Here is a 24,398-nt window from a genome sequence, read left to right on the forward strand (position 1 = left end):
TTGTTATTAAATGGCTTTGATGGTTGTTCTATTGTTGTTATTTATCTTGTTATATGTTGGCTATAAGTATGGTTTTATGACTGTCTTGAGTTATGGCTCTCGTCATGTTTTGGTTAGTAGATGAAATGTTAATGAATGAATGACCTAATATATGATAATGCATCTAACGTGAGAGGGATTCTAACGTTCTTAACAATTCTTAGATAAGTATGAGGTCCCTATGTTCAAATGTGTTTTTATGACTTGTACGTTACATGTTCATGATGTGTTTGATGAAATGTCTGTCATGGTTAGGATGAGTCAGGTCAAGTCCTTGTTCAAGTTTTGCATTAGAGACATTGTCTTCTTGTTATTTATCATTTCTGATAATTTCATCAAGTTATGGGCAGGGACCTAAGTCCTAGCCTTGAAAAAGTGGCTCAAAATTTGAGGTCACTAGCACAAAACTGCCTGAAAAAGACTGCAATTGCATGGAGGCCTTGTTGTGGGACTGACTCGAGGGTTTCAATCGCATGGAAGGCTTGTCATGGGAGCAAATGGGGGTCTATTTTAGTCAAAATGCAAGTTAAATCAAGGATTGGGTACCTCGAGTGGTTGGTTAGCCTATGGGGTTCTTGTAGATCACAAGGAAGGTAAGTTTGGTTTTGGTTTGTCAATTCCACTCCCTTAACTATACCTAGGGAGTTGAATCATATCATAGTAAATCTTCGTCACATGTTTAGTTTGGGTAAATGTGGGAGGAGGGTGGTTACAGAGTCATATAAGAGCATGGTTCGACACTAGGAATGGATGGGTGGGATGTGTTTGTCGTGCATATATGTGTTTATTATGCTTGTGGTATATGTGCTTGTTATGTATGCATGGTGGTGGTCATTGTTACAACTGTGTTGTCATGAGGAAGTTGATGATGTTGTTTTTTGGATGTGGTTGTTGTGAATGCATGTTGGTTGTATATGCATGTCAATGTCTATATGTTATTATGCATGCATTGTCATGGTTATGGTTGTCGTGCATGAGGTCATGGTATGTAGTTGGTATTGTCATGCATGGTAACTAGGATGATGATTGAGATGATGTTCATATATTGCTATGATTATTTGTATACATGTATTGTGCTAATCTGGTTGATCTTGCAGACAATATATCCTCCCCTAAACTATACTGAGGTATGTTGGTTATGTTTATGTTTTGGTTTAGCTAACATGATATACTTGCAAGAAGAAGAAGATCAAATATGACTAGCAAAATGGTAGACTACAGTTCACGAGACTCTTCCTACAGATCATACGAGCAACATGGTGATGGGTACTCTCCTGACATAGCAGACACTTTGAGAAGATTGATGGCAGAAATAAGGAGTTGCAAAGCAAATAATGATAAAATCATTCAATCACAAGAGAGACTTGTCAGGGCAAAAGAGAAACAAGCATAGGTTAATGCAGTCATCCTTCATTGCTTATCAGACTTACAAAGATAGGGACCACTTAAGATCAGTCATGGATAGGAGGACAGGACTAATGGAGCATATGGTAGCAAGTCTCATGGTGGGCATAGGTCAGATAGAGATGATAGGTTCTTAAATACACTTGATAGACGAGGCAATGGACATGGGCTTTACTCTAGTTTTGGTTCAGACAGGTACCATTCTCATCATCACTATCATCATTATAGGAGGAGTGACAGGGGATATTTATCAAATGAGTTCAAAAAAGAAAAGGCACCTACATTTAATGGAGAAATGAAGAAGTCACAAGATGTAGAAGCATGGTTGCTTGGGATGAATAAGTTCTTCAGATTACATGATTACTCAAAGAACATGAAGCCCATAATAGCTACGTTTAGTCTCAAAAGGTAAAACAAACATTTGGTGGGAAGATGTAAAGTATTTCAGAGGTATTCATGAAGAGGAGTTGGCTTGGAGTGAGTTCAACAAACTTTTCAGAAGAAATATCTATCTGAGAGATACTATGAAGATAGGGAAAAAGAATTTTATGAGCTGAAAATGGATCCATGAACGATGAGGAGTACACTGGCATATTCTAAGCAGGAGAAAGCGAAGATTCAGAGATTCATAAGTGGGTTGCTGGTAGAATTCAAATATAGGATTGAGTTTGATGAGCCTAGATCATTGGAGGAAGCCATCATAAAGCTAAAGAATTATTATGAGAAATTGAAGCGCATGTTTGAGACTAAGTAGGATTGGAAAGGTAAGGAGAAGAATAAAGGAAAATGGGATAAGAATCAAACAAGGCCTCGAGACATAAGTAACAAAGAGAATGCAACGCCGCCTAATAAGTTCAATGCATCTGACAAAGGGCAGGGATTTCAGTTTGAGGAGCAGAATAAGGGTGATGGCAGGAAGCCTTTACAATGTTGGACTTGTGGCAAAGATCATTATAGGAGGGATTGTCCACAACATTAGGGTGGTAGACCATAGATATACAGTGCTTAGGAGGAACAGATAGCAGGGGATGTTGGACAAAGTATTCCTCATATTTATGCACCGTTGGATAGTAGGCAAGCAGATCACCAGACATCTATTATCGAGATGGATGGTAAGTGTTACACAAAAATATCGTCACTATGATTATTTACAATCAGTATGGGTCTATCATCACTTGTACTATCCTCCTAAGCAAGTCTAAGACCTCAGCTCTTCAAATCAAGCTTTGGAAATGGGAGAAAGACATTAAAAATCAATGTAACTCTGGTTCCGCACTTTCTCTCATGGTCACCTGCGGTCCCGCACCTTCTGTGTACAAAAGCTGCGTACCTACCCGCTCTGTCCCTAACGGTGTAGGTGCGGACCCCTGTGAAAGTCAAAAGGCGCAAGTTTTATCTTTAAAAAACTCACTTTGGGTTAATTCTAGAGTTTTCTAGAAGGAATTTTGACGTGGATTGTTCGCTCTGAGGTGGTTCATGCATCCCAAAAGAGAAGGAGCTAATCCCTTGACTAAAGGAGCTATCCCTTTGAAGGAGGGCTTTATCCCTTTGAAGGAGGACCTAGTAACTTCCCTCCATTGCACTATAAATACAGGCATTGGGGTGAGGACTAAGGAGGTTAGAAGCTGAACATTTTGAGGGTAAATGCTGGTGAAATTAAGACTTCCTAGTTGAGCTTAAGAGGAGAGATCACATACCTTTTTGGCTTCATTGGGGAGTGAGTGAAACTTGTCAAAGTAGAGGAGACTTCTTGTTGGACCCTGGGAGGAGCTTGTACAGCGTCAAGGCAAAGGTTGTAAAGTTCTTCTTCTTTTGAATTAATACAATCAAACTCATTTTTCTCAACAAGTATCTTATGTTATTTGTTTCATGGACTCCTTGACTTTCATGTTAAATATGTTTTATGCAATTGGTTTTTCAGGTGCTATTTAATTTGTTTGCCTTGTTTGTGTTTGTAGATTCGCGAAAAGGAGCTCATTTGGATCAAAGGAGCGAGGGCATCCACAAGCTTGCGTTGGACCAAAGGTAGGCCCTAAAAACACTTGTTTGCTATTGTTTATTGAAGCATATTTAGAGAAAGATAGTGTCTGGTTGGTTTGCTTGTCATTAGGTCTTCTTTAGATTCTAGGAAGGTCTATCTTGTCCGCAAGATCGACTCATTCCGTGCGACAGTAAGCTTTGTGATCAAGTTGTTTCTATTTTGATTGACACTAGATCTAATTATAGTTATGCCAATCCTGACCTGGTGGATAAGTGTGGTTTGAATAAAGAAGTACATGCATAATCTTGGTTAGTGCAGTCGGCTACAAGTACAAAGAAGAGATTTCATCACTGGGTAAGAGCTTGTGCATTTGAGTTGAATGGTATGCCTACGTCAACACATTTGAATGTGCTTCCAATAGGATTATAAATACGTTTTTGGTATGGATTGGTTGTATCTTCATAGTACTAAGTTGGATTGTTACGAGAATGCCATTGAATGCTTAGATGACAATGGACAACAAATAATCTTGCAGGGTAAGAAGAAGGCTACATCAGTTAGAATGGTGACAACTATGTAGGCGAAGTGCAACCGTAGGAAAGGGTGTGTGTTATTCGCAGTGCATATTTCTAGTGATAAAGGTAAGGAAGTTAAGGATGCAGAAGTCTTGAATAGGTACCCAGCTCCACAACAATTTAAGGATGTATTTTCCACAGAGATTCCAGAGTTACCGCCTCACAGGAAAGTGGACTTTTATATTGAATTAGTACTAGGGAAACACCAACATCACAGGCACCATACAGGATGTGCACACTAGAGTTAGTGGAATTGAAGTTGTAGTTGAAGGAAATGCTTGACAAGGGATACATTAGGCCAAGTGTATTGTAGGTTTTAACCCTGTACATAAATTACCTGCAGACAAAATCTAAAAACAGAAAATAAACAATGACGAGAATATAAAACAAATACACAGAGATTTTCCCTTGGATCCCAAAATCGAGACTACCAGATTGATTTTTCATTATATTCCTTTCAATGTTACAATACATATATATACATTTCGAAGCATTCATAAACCCCAATATGTTAAGCCTGGATTAGAACATAATCATAGTTCCATTGGCCAGATCTACAAAATACCATGAGTAGAAAGCCATCATGCCCAAAACCATGTGCAAAACTCATGCACAAAACCATAGGTAGGTATGCCCAACTAATATAGGATCCAAAAAAATCTCGTGGCGCTGCCCCAGACCCCATGCAAGGGGGTTGCTACCAGGGCAATGAACAAGGGGGGCCTAATGCAACTAGTCATGGAGAGAATATAACACACACCCAACAGGTATCACCTTGGGGTGCACTAGTGTTGTTTGTGAAGAAGAATAATGGTACTCTCACGTTATGCATTGATTATAGGCAGTTGAACAAGGTAACAATCAAAAATAGGTATACGTTGTCAAGGATTGATGACTTGTTTGACCAGTTGAAGGGAGCAACGGTGTTCTCGAAGATTGGTTTGAGATCAGGATACCATCAGGTACGCATTAAAGAAGAGGACATCTACAAGACTACTTTTCGTACCAAGTATGGGCATTATGGGTTGTAGTTCCTTTCTGTTTAACTAATGCTCCAACTACTTTTATGTGCCTGATGAATAGTGTTTCCATGTAATAATGTTAATAAAGGAAAAATAATAACCAAGGTCATGGGACATGTATTCCAAGCTAAATGTTGGGCAAAAACATAGTGATGAGGATCAATTGTGATTAATTAATGGTTATGAAAGTTGGAAAAGGCAATGGCAACGACTTTGGAAATGCATGAGGCATTTATTGGCATTTTTTATTTATGAAAATAATGGAAAATAGGATAAAAGGAATCTGAAAGGTCATGGGTTGCATGTGAGGAGGAAAATGAAGGAAAAATAATGGAAAATGAAGAAAATAGAGGCCTCATTAATAAAAAGGCTTCTGAGGTTCAGTACACATCTTTTTGTCAATGTTAGTTTTGGTTAGTTCAGTCTTTGTCACTCTTATTCTATTCTCTCTCTCTCATACTCTTGGACACTTAGAGTTTCTTGGAGCACTCTTGGAGGAGTGTAGCATACTTGAGATTTGGAGCAAGAAGGCAAAGCAAAAGCAGGAAAGTGCAAGAGGACAATGGTATCAACAACTACAATGGGTTTTTCTTGCAGGTACCGAGTTGCATGTATGATTTCCTTGCTAGTTTTGGCATGCATGGCACATGCATGTAGTTTCTTGGTTATGATATGACATTGACATGGAGGATTTCCTAGATTGAGAGTGTTTTTACGTAGCCTTGCCATTCCCTGAATAGCTATGGTGTTATGTGTTTTTATCTTTGTTTCTGGTTGTTTTTCATTTTCCTTTGGTTGCAAGTTGAGTTATTAGTTCTTGGACCCTTGGTTGGACAAATGCTCTAGAAGCCCTGTAATAGTTTGGGTTGAGTTATTAGTCCTGGAAGCCTTGGTTGGAAAAATTCTCTGGAGCCCTTGGTGGGTTGAGTTACTAGTCCTGGAAGACTTGGTTGGAAAAATTCTCTGGAGCCCTTGTTGGTTTGAGTTACTAGTCCTGGAAGCCTTGGTTGGAAAAAAGCTCTAGAGCCCGGCGATAACTGTGGGTTGAGTTACTAGTCCGGGAAGTCAAGTTGGAAAAAACACTCTGGAGCCCTGGATAGCTTGGATAGAGATCGATCTGGTGATGGTTAGTGATGTCCGACCATGAGGTGGAATCATTGGTTGAGTGTTGAGGTGGTTTTTCCTTTAGAAGCCCCGAGTTTGGTTTTGATTGGTTATTCCATGAGATCCCACATTCATGCTTGGAATATGGCACGGGGGTGATTGGATGAAAGAGAGATTTGGTTCAGCCCAATCTATGGTCGAGTGGTACATGGAAGTTCCTGACTTGGTTGGATTTGAATATTTTAATAAGAGCTCCTTTCCTCTTATGTTCTGTGTGTAAATGTACTTATTATTATATGGCTTTGATGGTTGTTCTATTGTTGTTATTTATCTGGTTATATGTTGGTTATAAGTATGGTTTTATGACAATCTTGAGTTATGGCTCTCATCATGTTTTGGTTAGTAGATGAAATGTTAATGAATGAATGACCTAATAGATGATAATGTAGCTAATGTGAGAGGGCATCAGACCTTCTTGACGATTCTCAGATAAGTATGAGGTCCCTATGTTCAAATGTGTTTTTATGACTTGTATATTACATGTTCATGATGTGTTTGACAAAATGTCTGTCATGGTTAGGATGAGTCAGGTTAGGTCCTTGTTCAAGTTTTGCATTAGAGGCATTGTCTTCTTGTTATTTATCATTTTTGAGAATTTCATCAAGTTCTAGGTAGAGGCCTGAGTCCTAGCCCTGAAAAAGTGGCTCAAAATTCGGGGTCACTGGCATAGAATTGCCTGAAAAAGACTGCAGTCACATGGAGGCCTTGTTGTGGGAGTGATTGGAGGGTTTTAGTCACATGGAGGGCTTGTCATGGGAGCGACTAGGGGTCTAGTTCATTCAAAAGGCAAGTTAACTCAGGGGTTGGGCACTTGGAGTGGTTGGTTAGCCTCTAGGGTTCCTGTAGCTCCTGAGGAAGGTCAGTTTGGTTTTTGTTTGTCGATTCCACTTCCTTAACTGTACTTGGGGAGTTAAATCATATCATAGTAACTCTTCTTCACATGTTTACCTCGATGGACCGGTTAACTTGGGTAAATGTGGTATGAGGGTGGTTATAGAAGAAGACAAGATGTTGAAGCTAAAGGGTACATCTACATCTTCTGCACAACATTTCGCCCATCTCACTCAACATAACAAAGGCACAATATCTTCATGTCGTTTATGGCATGCTAGATTTGGAGATATTAATTATGAAAATATTTATATGATGAAAAAGAATGGTGTTTTTGGTCTTCCAACTATTCCTAGAAAACTAAAGCAATGTTGTCCCCGCATTCTTAGAAAACATAACAAACAACCATTCCATGATTCCAATTCTAGAGCATGTAAAAAACTTGGTTTGATTCATTCAGATTTGTGGGTCCAATGCCTCTACCTTCTGCAAATGGAAATAAATACATCATGACATTTATTGATGATTACACTAGAATGTGTTGGGTATCTTGTTGAAAGACAAGTCTAAGGCATTTGAAACATTTAAAAGATTCAATGTATGAATTGAAAATGAAGCATAAACTAAGATTGGTTTCCTTCGTACTGATAATGATAAATAATACACTATCAATGACTTTGAATCCTACCTTCAACAAAATGGGATCCAATATCAAACAATAGTTCCACACAATCCTCAACAAAATGGTGTAGTTGAGAGAATGTACAAAACATTTTTGAATATGGTTTGCTCCATGGTGTTCTTTAAGAATGTAAAATTGATGTTTTGGGCTAAAGGAAATTTGTGTGCAGTCTATGTAAAGAACATATGTTCATCACATGCTCTTCGAAACAATCCTCCTTACGAAATGTGGTATGGCCACACACCCTCCATTAAGCATCTCAGGCTTTTTGGTTTTGCCTGTTATGCCTTGCTTCCAAAACAACATAGAAACAAACTTGATGCAAGGAGTTGTAAATGCGTTTTCTTGGGGTACTCAAATACCACCAAGGCCTGTCATTTTTATGATGAGGCAAATAAGAGATTCATACTTTCAAGATATGTCATATTCCTTTAGTCCACTAAAAGGGATGACTCTATTGAGATACAATTTTGATCATCTAGAAATAATTTCTCTGATAAAGAAATATCATGAATTTGACAATGAGATTCCAAATGTTGAAGGGGGAGCCCAATTCTAGGTTAATATTTGGAATATCTATCTACAAAATCAACTCCTCCTCATGAATAAGTTCTAGAAACCTCATCAAATTTAGATGATGTATAAGAAAAAATGATAAGTTGAATATTGATGATGCCACACCCACAAATGATCCATCTAATCCTTCTCCATAACGACCAACGTGGTTGATCAAGACACTTGAAAGTGTCCATCCTAATGAGATAAAAAAGATTGGAATTAAGAGTTCTGATAGAGATAATGGAGGTGCAAATTAAGGTGATGTGGATGACGCGAATATTTCATATAATTGCGAACTGAATATGCCCACTGACTTTGAACCCACTTCTTTCAATGAAGTTGCTTCTCATAATGAATGGAAAGAAGCCTTGCAGAAGGAATATGATGCACTCATCAAAAATGGAATTGGAAGTTGGTGGACCCTTCATACAAAACCAAACCAATTGGCTGCAAGTGGGTCTTCAAAAACAATTATAAATAAGACGACTCACTTGGCAAGCATAAAGTAAGGCTCATGGCAAAAGAATTTGCACAAGTTGTTGATTATGAGGAAATCTTCACTCCCATAGTGAAATGGGTGACCATTCGGGCCATATTCTCTTTGGCAACACATAATGGATACAAAATCCATCAAATGGATATGAAGACAACTTTCTTGAATGGGGATTTGAAATAAAATGTGTGTATGTCTCATCCTAAGGGATTTTTTGTGAAGGGACAAGAAAAAAAAGATATGCAAACTCATCAAATCCTTGTATGGTCTAAAACAAGCACCACAAGCATGGTATGAAAACATAACTAAGCATATTATGAAGCTAAATTTCAAACATTACAATCTTGATGATGCAACTTTGTTTGTCAAAAAGGTTTGCAAAACAATTGTATATTTTGTATTGTATGTAGATGATTTATTAATGATTGGAAACAATGAAACCTATATTGCATATGTGAAGAAAGAACTGAAGAAAGTTTTTGAAATGACAAATTTGGGACATCTTCATTATTACATGGGTATTGAAGTCATTCAAAATAAAATAAAATATTCATTTCCTAAAAGAAGTACATTGGAGAACTATTGAACACATTAGGTATGGGAGAATGCAACTCTCTCTCCACTCCAATGGAACAAAATTTGAAGCTTATGTCAAAAGAAGGGAATGAATTTGAGGATGCAACAAAGTACAAACAACTTGTAGGAAGTCTCATATACCTCACCACAACCAGACCATATATCTCATGTGTTGTTAGCATCCTTTCTAGGTTCATGCAAAAACCATGTGAAGGACATTGGTATGCTATAAAAAGAGTCTTGGGATAGTTAAAGGGACTCAAGATAGTGGACTCAAGTACACCAAGGTGGATGAATTCAATATTATTACATGTTTTGATTCATACTTTGATGGGGATGAGGAAAATGGAGTATCAATGCAGTTGTCTCATAAAGGTCACGCAAATATTTATTTCTGGTAGATTCCACAACAGAGGAAGAATATGTAGTTCCCGCAAAAGCAACAAAAGAAAATGTGTGGCTCGAGAAAATACTTGAAGACTTGCAGGAGAAACAAGTGAACTCAACTGCTCTACTTATTGATAATATTTCTACAATCAAGTCGGCCAAGAATCCTTGATTCCATGATCAAACCAAGCACATCAACACTAAGTATCATTTGATTCAATACCATGTAGAGGCCAAAACTATTCATTTAATACATTGTTCCACATATGAGAAAATTGCAGACATCTTCAACAAAGCACTTGGAAGAGGAAAAATTGAAAAGTTTAGAACAACACTTGGGCTCAGAAACACCCCTTCATATTAAGGGTGGCGGGGTGGGGGGTGTTAGATGCCTTAATTCTCTGGGATTATGGTAAGTTTAAATTAGTTGTAAATATGAAACATAAAGGTCAATGGGCAAACTAAGAGTCCACGTAGTTGAAGAATCATTTCTCCTTGTAATACATATATATCTCTCATTAATGAATAATACAACAGAGTTATTTGAGCAATCCTCAATCTAAAAAGTTTTAACAAATTTCCTAAAACATTCTTTACCTTGAGACTCAACTTTTGGAATTGTTGAATGTGTTATGTAATTGTACCTTTTTTGCTGAAAATTTTCCAATTGACTAAAAAATGTATTGCTCTTAATATCCTCATAATGTGTTATTGATTTCTTTATAAAAAGTACCAAGCTACAATAGGTCCTTTTTCATTCCATAAACCCATTGATACCATGCAAATTGATCTTGTTCGAAATACATGGATGTCATATTTACCTTTTGTAAGGTTGTCACTTAGTGTAGATCAAATTATTGTTGCATCGAGAATATCCATATTATAGGATCATTACCATCAATTTCCTCATATCGATCTTTAGAATGAAGTAGTTCCTTGGTGTTGGCTTTAAGCCTTGATGACATGGATATCGGATTAAGAACATGATTATGATTCTATGATTCAATATTTGAGCTCTCTAATTATGATAAAATACTCCCCATATGTGGTTAAGTATCAACACCATTCTTCTCCTTATGTTCATGATTTCCTTGGATCTCCATAACCCTTTTAGGGAGATCATTTAGTAGAATGGTTTGTAATTTTTTAATTTCTTCCTTATTTTCAGTTATGGATTTTTGTATTTCTTCCTTGCTTTCCTTCATCCCTTATTCCTTATGTTACATATGAATTTCCAACTTGGATACTTGGTACTAGACATCTTTTATTTCTTCATGAGTCATGGATGAACTTTCTAGAGGTTTAAGTGGTGAAGTAATTTTTTAAGCACCCTTAGAAGCCATGTGAGTAAATAATAATTCTCCTCTTTTTCCTCTTTATCAAAAATTTTGAATCACCAAAAATAAATCTTCTAATCAAAAGTTATGCCAATTTTAAGTTATGTACCTCACAAAATCCTAGTTTGTAGACTACCTAGATGGTTGATCTTTGTCCTGATATATCTTTAAAATTTGAGTCCTAAATATAAAATTGTAGCCTACAATATTCTGATATATCTTCAATACAAATGGGTCTGACCAAAATTTGACGTGTCAAGTGAAAGTTATGGTAAATTTCCCAAAACTCACTAATTTTTTGTCTCATCCCAAAAGCAAATTTGTATAGTGTGTCACATGTCCAATTTTTAAAATATGATTATGATTTTTTTACTTGAGGTACCTAATATGTCTCCCCATATCCCAAAATTTCACAATCTAAAACTTCTTTGGGAGAAAGTTATAACAAAAATCCCAAGATCACTTGTTTGAAACTGATTTTAGGACCATTCACAAACCCTAAATTCCACAAAGTATTTCTCAAAACATAGAGTGAACCATAATCCAAATTTTTTACTTCATGTACCCCGATGCTCTCTCCTTAGTCTCTAAAAAGTTTCACCATCTAAAGTGTCTAAAAAAAATTACACCAAACATGCCAAGATCACTTATTTGAAACTGATTTTAAGATCATTCACAAACCTTAAATTCCATAGAGTGTATCTCGAAAAGCATAGTGAACCAAAATGAAGAATTTTCATGAGATTTACTACGAGATCTCTCCTCACTTTTCTAAAAATTTCATGGTTTGAAGCTTCCCCCAAAAAAAGTTATAACATAAATTCCACAATGACTCATTTGAAGCAACAAAACCCTAGGTTTATATGCTTTGATACTAAATGTTATGAACCTATTGATGATGCTAGGTCCCGCCAACATACAAGGGATCTCCCTGATATGAAGTCCCAATTAGACTTCACACCATTTGGTATAGGAGTCCCATATAGAATATGGCTCGACTGCCATTTACTTAAATATTTTCCTTGCCTTAAGCAATTAGCATGAAAGAGTAGTGTGCATGTACTTTTGAATGAGCAAGAAAGTATGAATTGTGAAATGTCCAATTGTAGAATGTATCAAGGTTTTTTCACTGAAAGGAGAAAAAGTGAGCCTTCGAGAGACAAGTATTAGTATTGATCTAGTGAAGACGCACAAACATATGCATGAGAGAATCGTTAGACATTAGGCAAAATAGTTCACATAAATGCAATGATCATTATAACCACCACAACACACTCTCAATAAGATAAGCACCAAATCCACCAAAATAGTTCAATTTCTTCAGTACATAAGAATGCCAACATAAACCACAAACATTCGAAGAATAGTCTTGAAACATCCACGATTTATGCATGAAAATGTATTGGTCCAATGGGCTTCAGGTATTAAGCAAAAGTTTCAAGATTCATGAGTACAATGAACACCACTTGCTCCAAATAGTGGAGCGTTAAACCACCACTTGCTCTCTAAAAGAACTACCGCTATCTCTCTAATTCCTTATGGGAGAAGCCAAGGCGAAAAGTCCTCTCTTTGAGTAATGAAGGTCCTTTTATAACTAGAGGCATGACTTTTCATATCCCCATGACTCTTGAGCTTCCCATATGACTTTTCAACTTCTAAAGACCTTTGGACTTCTCAATAACCTTTGAACTTTTAAATGACTTTTGAACTTCAATATGACTTTTGGACTTCTATATATGTGACCTTTAGACTTCTCTATGTGGCTCTTTTGTCCATATATGACTCTTGGACTTCCACATATTCATATTTACAAAATTACATCATTATTTCCACATCATCATGTCGCAACAACATGACAATCCATGGACATGATGATTTGGACCCATAGTGACTTGAGACATGGAATTTCTTGGAAGATGACAATGTTGCCATCTATGCCTTCAATGCTTCATACAAATTTCTCTTTGTTATGCCTTCCACCCTCCAAAGGGTCTAATATCATATGGAGTCTTTATGAATCACTTCGATCATCTAGATCCAATGTTCTTTGACTTGCCGCATCATGTGTTCTTTTGTTCTTAAATGCTTCCTTATGATGCTTCCTTTGACAAATCTCCTCATGCATCCTTTCCATGTTTCTCTAGTAACAACTACAAGTAAGATCACTCACGAAAAGCAAACATCAGCCCAAAAAATCTCCTATTCTCAAAATTTTTGACTGTGAATCAACAGTGTGCTCGGGAAGGGAAGAGGGAGCTTTTAGGGGCGTAAGTCGCACTGTCGAGAGACAATGATTGTGTGTTGAGCACTAAGAATGTGTTGTGCGCTTTGTTGGGAAGAGGAGCCTTGGTGGAAGGCGCAGGGCACAATCTCAATGGATAAGGGAGGTTCAATGTTGATTGTTGATGAGCCATGAGCTTAACTAGGAAGGCCTAAGTCACAAAGAAGGGTGTAGGGAATAGTGTCAAGGCTCAAGGAAAGCCTAATGTCCATTATTGGTGCGATGTGCGCTCAAATGGGAGAGAGGCTTGGAAGAGCACACATTTCAAAAGAACAAGGAGGGTTTGATGCTTGAGAGTGCATTATGCACCACAAAGAGGGAGGAAAGGTTTGGCCTACGCACAAGGTGCAGTTTGAACAAACAAGAAGGGTCCGACTAAACCTTCAGAGTGCATAGTTCACTCTCCCATGCTTTGTAAAAGACCAAAATTTGTCTAAGTCTGGAAGGTAAGGTGTGGTAAAACACAATGAGTTTAGAGTAAAAACAAGTGTGAAACATACCAACTCATCAGTAAAACTTAGACAGAAAAAAATACTAAGTATACATCGAAACACCAATTTGAAAACACTCTCCAAGTATAACGGACAAAGCATGTGCAATTGTGACCAACAATGTCATTTTGTGACTAGAAAGTGTACTAAGACTATGAAGTGCATTATGGAAGTTGCTAATGATGTGACGACACTTGAAACATATAAAATAACATGAAACGACACCTGGTGATCAAAAGCAACACTTGATGTGACAACTGGGTAGACTCCAAAACTCAAATGTAGCAAAATTTTGGAGGGTGTTGTAGCAACGACAATAGAACCATGCATCTAAAAATGATAAGAAGACAATAATTACATTCCACTTTGAGGGGAAACCTCCAATTATAATGAATACAATGTAAGAGACAAGATATGATGATCCTAAAACTAGGTCTCATTAGTATATATATAGGAGACAAGGGTTAAAATTCTAATGAAAGGTTATATCCTACATAATGATATACCAATAGAAATGTAATAAGTCAATTTTCATGACCTAATAAGGGGTTTTGGGTTAACATGGGGTTTGTTTAAGGATTACCATGGTCATGACTGTAATTTAATTTTTGGCATGCCATGGAAACCATTGAAACCATCTCCAAGTTGTTCTTCATGTCTCTAGCTTTCCAACAAGCTCTTGCTTGCCTAATTTGGACATTAGGAACTCAAGTTACGACCTTTAGAAGTTAATGACTTAACAATAGTTAATCTCCTCCACATAAATCTTAGCTTTGATTCATAAATCTACCTTATTTATCCCACATGCATTATGTGAGGACATTTATAACAATTTATAAGGAAATGGGGTACCCATATCATTTGTGTATGAAGTAGGATACTCTAATAGCTTGTCTGTAGTGTAAAATTTTGGTCACCACCTCAATGCCCAATCATCATGCCAACTCATTTCCCAATCACCAGTGTCCAATCAATACCTTACAAGTGTTACCCAAAGATACTACCACATGTCATTGGAAGGTGTGCCAAATAATAAAAGCAGAGAAAACTTAGGATGTGAGAAAGCATGAAAATATTCTAAGTCTAGATATTAATATGGATAATGGAAAATGAGTAAGTATATGGTGGTAATGTGGAGATCAAAGATAACCCCAAGGGTTAGCTCAATTGGTCAAGTCCCTGTCCTTAAAGCACCTTTGTTATTGAGAGGTCATGGGTTCAATTCTTTTGACACCCTCAGGTTTAGGCTATGTGGTTGAGCTAGTATGAAGTGATCCCTTTGGGTGGACCTACCTGGGACAAATATTCCATGGACATAATGGTCATTGATCTCCAGGGTCTATGAACCACATAGAAGAAAAAGGACCCATAACTCACATCCATGAAAAATAACTATGTGTTGAATATTAGTATACACTGATAATGTGGAGATCAAAGACCCATGAAAATGGCTAAGTATAGAAATGGGTGTAATTTGTAGGTTGCAGAAATGTGGGTGCAGAGTGATGGATGCATGAAGACTTGGTGAAAAAGAAGGCTCGTAACTCACACATGTGAAAAATGACTAAGTGTTGAATATTTCGGGTTATGAGGTATGTGGCAAACAAATGGGTGAAAGAGGAACATGCTACACACATGGACAATAAAAAGGCTAAGTGTAAAAATGATTAAATGACTATGCAAAAATGGTTAAGTAATGCGAGGAGAAGGAGAAAGAGTAAATTTACATAGAAATTATCACTAGTCAAAATTATGAAAATGGATGGGAAAATGGATAATGAAAATAATAATGAGAAATGAAGGAAAAATATAAAATGATAATTTAGGAAGATAGAATGAAGAGGATGTGGGTTAACTCCGTAGGTTCTTAACCAAATTAGCAATTTCTTAGGCATTTGACCTCCATTTTTTTTTATTTTGTAAAGCACTTGACAATTTTGACACATAAGGCTATCCAATGAGAGGATTCTTATAATGAGTTTCCTTCTTCTTTAATACCATTTTAAAAGGAAAAACTATCCTTATTGACCTTATGTGATGAAGCACTGCAAACTAAAATTTATTTATAATTACAAAAGACTCGTTGGGTCTTAATGATCAATAAGTGAAGGTCATTTGTAACTTTCAAGATTTCAAAATTTGATCTTCATATAGAGGGATATAGGTTAAAGTCACTTGTTGATGTGTGACAAGAAAATACATCAACAAGTCTCAATATATTGTGATCTTTATGCCAATAGGATGTAAATAAATATAATGGTTATCCTAATAACATAATGTTTATACAATGAAAAAATATGTTTTCTGAATCTCCTCTTTTATATAGACATCAAGCATAAATGTTGTTCTCCGATAAAATTTATCTTAAAAACCATTCTTAAAGTACAAAAAAACACATAATTTTTTTTTTTTTAAATATTTTTTCTTTTTAAAATTGTTCTTGTAATTTAATTAATTAATTTTCACATTTGTTCATCCTTTTTTTTAAACTAGTATATTGTAATTCACACCATAAAATTATTACTACTATATTATCTTCTTCTTCTTTTTTACGTCGATGAGAATATTTGTATTACTTGCAAAATTTGTGCCCAAATCATAGTTGTACATCACGAGTTACATTATGATTTTCTTCTATCTTCAGTATCATCTAAAGACTCCTGAACCAAAATTATCCCCTAAAGAGGAATACAACTGACACTAAGCATATACAAGCCTTTGGAGGTCAATAACTTCCAATAGAACCCCATAATTAAACAAAACATGAAGTACACATAACCTACTTCAAAATATAATCCTTGATTACAACATATTTCCCTGGATCCACATTGACTAGTAGCCCCCCCCCCAATTTTTGATATTTGAACATAGGATTCATGCTCAATCCACCAAGGGGTGGAGGATGGTCATCATTGACCATTAACCATCAACTCTCCAAACTTCAAATTGCAACCTTGGTTGGCACATTGGTTTGCTTCATGGTTATTATCCCTTAGAGTGTGCTTAAAACTCATCTTTGGATATCTTTTGATACCTTCTTAAATCGATTTAGGAGATTATCTAGAGCTTTGTATCTAGGGGAAGATCCTTGGACTAAATAATGAACTATTAAAAGGGAGTCACCCAACATAATGAGAGAAGAGACCTGGAATTCTTTGGCAAGAAGAATAACTTGTAGTAAACCATAGGCTTTTGCCTGATTACTTGTCGTCTTCCCCAAGCCCCATGAATACTCTAAAACTTTGATTTCTCTAAGGCCATAAAGGATCTCTCCCCTCCTACCACCCCTGAATTTCCTTTTGATGTGCCATCGAAGCTGACAATGTAGTCAAAAGAGGCTTGCCTCCAACTCATGAAGTCCATCCATTGAAGAAAAAGCTTCCATGCCTCCACATATGGCCTTTTAACAACCACAGAAATTTGAGGTTTAACTGAATTAAAAGAAAAATTTGAGAGCCATGCAACTTCATAAAGATCCATTCCATAGTTGGAAACAGTTCTAAACGTCTTATTGGACCAAAATTCCAAGCACAGGTACAATGCTTTTGATGCTACTAACTAGGGAGGAGATTTTGAAACATTAAAGATACACTTATTTTAAGCTAACCAAACTTTCCAGCGAATGAAATTTGGTAATTCCTCCCAGATTTGCTTGACAAGGGGCTTTTGAATGAATCTTCTAGCATATTTTGAGTCTTTGGAAGAGAAGAATCCAGAGATTGAATCCAACTAGATCAATCTATCAGATAGACGAGACAAGGCCCAATACCAAACTGCCCTCATGAAAGAGCATTCTAAGAAAATATCTTGTATGGTCTCTTCATTTTGTTTACTCAAGAGGCACTAGGAAGCACCCTAAATACCTCATTTTTTCAAGTTTTTTGTTGTTAAAAGCTTCTTGTGAACCAACAACCAACCAACAAAATGAGTTAATTTTAGGGAGGTAGGGAGGCCATACCTTAGACCATCAATTCCATTTCAGCATAGCCCCATGGGGGAACAAGAGGGAGGAGTACCCTTCACAAAATGAATAAATCAAAGACCTCCAATGACACTCATCCTCAACAGCGTGATTCCAAGGAGTGAATCTAGCTAGGAGGCTACAAAGTTTTGGCAGAAGGCATTGCAAAGGGGGAGGGATGAAGTCTAATTTCCAGTTGATCTAATTACCTTCAACATCCTAGCTTGAAATATTGGCCAATGTTTATTTGTTGTTTGTTCTGAATACTTCCTTAAGAGGCACAAGTTGATTGCCCCTTTCTAAAGGAAGTATTTTCATGATTTTATCAGATCAAATATGAATACACATGCCATTCCCAACTTCCAAAAGATATCTGAATTAATGAGAGAAGCAGAGGAGACAAAGAGCTTCCAAAAAAGTTCCATGTTGCAGATTATTACTACTATATTATCACAACTTCTACTTTTATTATTATCAATTTTCAATAACATTTTTCTTAAATATAATGTGAAAAACTACACAAGTTCTTTTTTTTTTTTTCATTATTAATTTATAAGTTTTTAAATCATTTGCCCATGGGGCGTAGAGTAGACAGTGACAAGGTGTTGTATTAAGGCACTGTGTGGTAAAAAGGTCACCAATTCGAAACTCTGTGGGAAAAATCTAGGCATACTAAGGATTGGTGTGGCCGAGGGTGGGTGCGATCCCCAGGGGATTTTGACGGCTTAGAGGCCCCTAGGTTGTGGCTACTCAAGCCACAAGTTAGGAGTGCCAGTTATCTCAAGACTTACATAACCTAACAAACAATTTTTTTTAATTACTCTTTTACTTATTTATTTTGCATTTCTCTTTTTTTCCTTTTTTTTGAATTGTTAATTAATAATGAGAACAATTATAATAGTGTAGTCTAGCCATTTTACATATTTACCTTTTTACAGTTATATATTCCATTATGGTCAATTTATACAAAATTTAGTAAGGATTATGAAATTACACATTTGAGCTATGTAATATGTACAATCTCAGTGCCTCATGGGTGTTTTAGGCAAAAATATAATTTAAATAATGAAAATTATAATCTCACCAATAATTATATCACCATATTCTAGTGAAAAAGTGAAAACATAGAATAGTTAGACTACACCATTATAAGTAGTAGTTATTTGTGAATGCATGTTGACTCATACTCTTATTCAAGGAAAACCATTCCATCTAAAATAAAATAATGCACACTGCCTAATCATTTATTTTCAAAGAAATCATGCCACTAAAATGATTCATTGATGAGCCCATGGGGCTTTGAGCAAAGGTCACTAATTCGAAACTTTGTGGGCAAAAATCTAGCTATGCTAAGGGCTGTTGTGGCCCAAGCTGGCGTGATCCCCACATGATTTTGATGACTTAAATGCCCCTAGGTTGTGGCTACTCAAGCCACATGTTAGGCATGCCACTCATTTTAGGACTCACATGGTTTAAAATGGCTAGACTTTTACTCATGGCAAATAACTTTAGGGCTTGAACCTTTACGATGTTTCCTTACATTTGAGGAAAATGAGAACTTAGTCAATGAAAGATGTAAGTTTAAGCCTTAGTCCATAATTACAAGGCATTTTCAACTAGGGTGTTAGGTGCGTGGGGGTGATAGGGAAGTTGGGGTTGTTCTACATCTTGAGGAACTTGTGTATATGTGTATGTTTGGAGGTTAGGGCACATCACTAGCAATCAAGCATACTTTTATGCCCTACAAGGAGTGAATCTAACAACGTCATTGAAGCCTTACTCTCTTATAATGTTGGGTGATTCTTATAATACAATGAGGCATGTTCAAGTGAGTTCTCCCTATTCGGGATCCCAATCTTGTTTCTATTTACAAACAAATCCAAGTGGGGCTCTCATCCCTCTCGAACGTGGTTGCTTTCTAAGTCCCAAGGATGTAAAATTTATGCGTTGATGACTTGGATAATTAGGTAGTACAATTAAACGAGGGAACCATATGCATCAATGATTCATTCTATTGAAAACCCATTCTATGATCTGACGAATGTCAACACTCATAATACAAGTGGTGATTAACCATTAGCTAGGTTCAATCTAGTTAACATAGGAAACAACTATGGAATTCATGCATGTTATTATTACTCATACATGTCTGCAAATATCCATTGAAATGAAATGAGGTTATGAGTACATGATCACTCATTCCCTCATTAAGTGTGAGTTCATGGGGCTTGTCATTTCTTTTGTTATTAGGAAATCGACCTTCCATATGGAGGTTGTGGGGGTCCTTTGTTCTTCATTACAATTTCACTTCCTCTAATTGTCGGTATGATATAACACTTCAATCCTCTTCTTTAAGGTGGAAGCTCCCTCTTGACCTTTAATTTGAGTTCGAGGACATTTGGGATACCCTTTGTCACCTTCACATAAGAATTGAGTAACTCATGGTCTAGATTACATCTTCAATGGACATTCTGATACAACATATGTGGCAATTTGAACATTTGGATGATGAAATTGGTTGGGTTCGAACTAAATTGGAAGAAATTACATTGCATGACAATCCGGGGACTTGCTCTCTTTCATCCTTTGTGCAATTTGTCTCTTCTCAACACATGTAGCTAATTCCTCTCCTTTTGGACTTGAATATTATAGTCTAGGTAGTAGATCCCACTGCTCAACTTGCAGTAGTCCACAAGTCTTGTTCTAATGGACAAATGCAATATTTCTTAGTGTCTTTGTAATTTTGGGAGTTTTATTTCATCTCTATAGCACCAAAATCTTTTATTAGGAACTTGATTCCATTTTGTTCCAATAGGCTCTATTTTTGCTCAACTTAGCTAGACTCAAGCCACATATAGAGGCTTTGTTAAAAATGTACTCTTGTTGCATGCTTCGAACACTGATTTTCATTAGTAAAATTTTTTAGTTACAGTTTAAAATAGACATTTTCAACCTAAATAATATTTATAATAAAACCAATACCTTTTATGATCAAATTTTTATTTTCCTTTAATTAATTCATATAATAATAATATTTTTTTTGTCCAAAGAGGGTTTGGATCTAATGATGAAAAATGAGGAGTTTTTAATCATTGGGCAAGGTTTAATTATCACTAAGGTTTGTAACCCCAAAAAACATGGAAACACCTTGATGTATCTAGTTAAACCCATAGAGATGATATTAACAATCGATCTTATAACCTACACACATAAATACAAGCTCTATTAATAATCGATCTTATAACCTATACACATAAATACAAACTAAGTGAGAAAGACAAACAAATCAAATCATGTTAAAAGTTGGTATAGATAGGGCCAAATGCAATCCCACACACTAAACCAATAAGTCACAAGGTCACAAACACACTTACCAAAATAATAATAATAATAATAATAATTATTTTTAATTAATTTATATAATAATAATAGTTTTTTCTAGAATTATTTTTAAAAATAAATTTATAATTTTTTCGATTAAGAAAAAAGGTGAAAAAACCACCCATACATGAAACAAGCAAAACGACATCGAAATGTTATAATCTAGAGGAACATTTTGAAATCGGCCAGTCCCTGAACGCAGCTTACGTTTAAAAACAACAGGGATTCCACAGATTAGCCCTCTGTATCACTTATATCCACGGCGTCATCTGGTCTTCTCTAGTTCGACATGGCAAATATTATAAGCGAGTTGGAGAGATTTGAGCAGGAAATGAAAGAATTAGTGTCAGATTCTCAATCTCCGCCGTCGCCAACTGCCGCGAGCGATTCATTATCGAATTCGGCATTGCCGGCTTCTTCCTCAGAGGTAAATTTACATTTTTTTGCATCAAAAAACGAAAAAATTTAACCACATCTGGTTTATGTCAATTATGGATTATTTCTTTTATGGGGCATTTGCTCTCTGCGGGAATTGAACTCCTGATCACCACTTGAAGGGCTTATAGACAATCCTTTAACTTTCTTGAATTATCCTCGTCCTGTTGAAGTCTGGCTAGCAGTTGGAAGCAGTTTCTGATCATACATCTATCCCTGTATGAGTTTCGAGGGTTTGTTTGCAGAGAAGTATTTAGATGTTAGAAGGAACCAATAACCTCGGTCAGATGTCCTAATCCGTTAGTAGGATTCCTTGATCGGCGAAGAAACACTTTCAAGATAAAGCAGTCCTCGTTCCTTGAATAATTTATGGATTGATAAACAGCCCCCAAGTGCCAAAATAAGCAACAGATTCTCAACCTAATGGAATAATAGTCCATGTAACAGAGGAAGTAAACGTAATGCAATTGATTTTTTACTTTCCTGACACCGTATGCGTAGGTCCAGAAGTATGAAGCCCTCTATCTTGTATTGATACTGACAACTTTTGCACTATACATTTAATACAGTGAACCTCAAATACACAGAAAAACTGGTCATTGGAATCAATATGATAGATACAGGAAAAAATGGGAATCACTATCCATCATGCAGACTCCCAGTGATTAGCTTCTCGTAAATGGCTGGAACGTTATAGGCAGGCCATCATTAGGAGTCTGCATGGTGTTTAAGTCTTGCCAGAAAAATGTGATTTTTATACTTTTCTAGAAATACAAAAAGGTATCTTCGATAATTTTAAAATTCTCATATATACACATGTTTACAACGGGCTTTCTGAATGCCTAGAATCGGGAAACTGCATAGCTATTTTGAACCCTAATTTGAAGTCTGATCTGGTCAACAGAACTGGTGAACAGCTCGGCTGTTTTTCAATTGTTTTAAAACAGTCAACAAAAAAAAATCAACAAGTAAACTAACTGTTATTTTACGTTTTTAGACTACGGGGATAGGTAATTAGACTAGCTGACATGGGCTAGGTAATTAGACTGGCTGACATGGGCTAGGCTTGGGATCAAAGTTTCAAACTGACTGGTTGCTGCTATACCCCCTATGATACATGCAACAGACTGCAAGTCAGGTATGTCGGAAACTTGTGACCCAACCTAGGTAGGGACGTACATATAATACGAACATGTGCCTACTATTTTGGTCAAACCACTCAGGGCCTACATCTCTTTTGGAACATTTCACTATATAATTTTGAAGGACATGAAAGTGAGCTTTGATCCAGTTCTGTGCACACCTGTCACAATATCATTTAATAAATTAATACATATCTTTGTGTGCAACCACATGTTTGACCTATCATGATAACATGAAACTTGAAAACATAAAGAAAACCAAGATAACTCGAGAGAGTTCCTCATATCACATTGCTTAAACGATAAGTGAAAGCCTTATTGTAAATGGTTACATATTAGTTGAGCAAATCCACTTTAGGGATGTGGGATATAGATTGAGAAAAACACGAAAGTGAAATAAAACATAGAAGTGTGATATAACCTAAAATCAACATGACTTTATGAAATGCCCACATCTTATGTTTAATTGGCCATTATTATAATTTGACATTTACTTTAATACCCTCCCTTACTGGTCAATCTACCAATTACACCAAGCTTATCTTGCAATTTTACACATTTGTTAGGACCTAAAGACTTAGTAAAAATGTTTGTAGTTCGCTCCTTTGTAGGACAATATTGTAGCTCAATATATTCATCCTCTACAAGCTATTTGATGAAGTGACATCATGATTCAACATGCTTGGCATGCTGATAGAAGATTGGATTCTTGATTAGTCTGGGCACCCCTTTATTGCCAGATAACAAGGATGTTGGCTTTGACTGTTGTATCTTTATGTCTGAAAACATCCTCTTGAGCTAAAATACTTCACACACTCCTTTCATTGCTCTTGATTTTCTGCTTTAGACGATGAAAGGGCTACTACATGCTTCTTCTTGCACCCATGCGAAGGATAAAAACATATCTAGAGGTTGATTTTCCATCATCCACAAAACCTGCTCAATCTAAACTTGTATACCTATATAGCCTAGGGTCTCTGCCTCTATTGTGCAAATGCTGGAGTCAAGTATTTCTTTTAGATATATAAACATCTATGTTACAGGAAATGTGGAGCTCCCCCCCATACCAGCCGTGTTTCGGTATGGAAACTCCGAAACGCGGCTGAAACACGTTTCAGGTGCCATACACCAAGTCTCAGTGTTTGTACGATGTGTTACAACATCTGTACAACATGTGTAGGGTCGTATGACACACACTCGTGTGGCCTATTTTTGGCCCGGGACCCACTAAAATTCATTTTTAAGCGGAAAAAATAATTTTTTGAGTGATTAGGTTTTAATAATATTTTTTGGACATCTCTAGATGCCTATAGAAATAAAAATTTAAATCGTGAATCTGTATATTAAATCATAATGTTAAAACTTAAAATTTAAATGCTTTCTTTCAATGTTTCAGTAATTTTTTCAGAAATAACTGTATATATATATATATATATATATATATATATCATTTCCCCCCTTCCTAATTTTTGAGGGGTCATCCTCTTTGTTGCAATCTAATGTTCAACTTTAGGTACTGCCATGAATCTTGAAATGAAGCTCACAACATAGCTCAAATTAGGCCTAGTGGTTGTAAGGTATATCAAGCTTTCCACTAATTGGTTGTAGATTGCTTCATTAGTTGCCTTAGAAGTTAGAATCATTCTTGGCTGAAAGCT

The 24,398-nt window shown here is 36.3% G+C and overlaps 1 protein-coding gene across 1 annotated transcript in view; it reads left to right on the top strand.

Moving 5' to 3' along the window:
- The first annotated feature begins 21,309 nt into the window (after positions 1–21,309).
- The window catches only part of LOC149234221 (RNA-binding (RRM/RBD/RNP motifs) family protein), a 191,975-nt gene continuing 188,886 nt past the window's right edge, over positions 21,310–24,398 (top strand). Inside the window, exon 1 of the mRNA XM_089371792.1 lies at positions 21,310–21,590. Coding sequence (XP_089227918.1) covers positions 21,453–21,590 — 138 coding nt within the window. The 5' untranslated portion in view covers positions 21,310–21,452. The remainder of the gene's footprint in view (positions 21,591–24,398) is intronic.

Source organism: Pinus tabuliformis, chromosome 8 (genome assembly GCF_031772625.1).
Source record: "Pinus tabuliformis cultivar Carrire ecotype Pingquan chromosome 8, CPIR1, whole genome shotgun sequence".
Lineage (NCBI taxonomy): Eukaryota > Viridiplantae > Streptophyta > Pinopsida > Pinales > Pinaceae > Pinus > Pinus tabuliformis.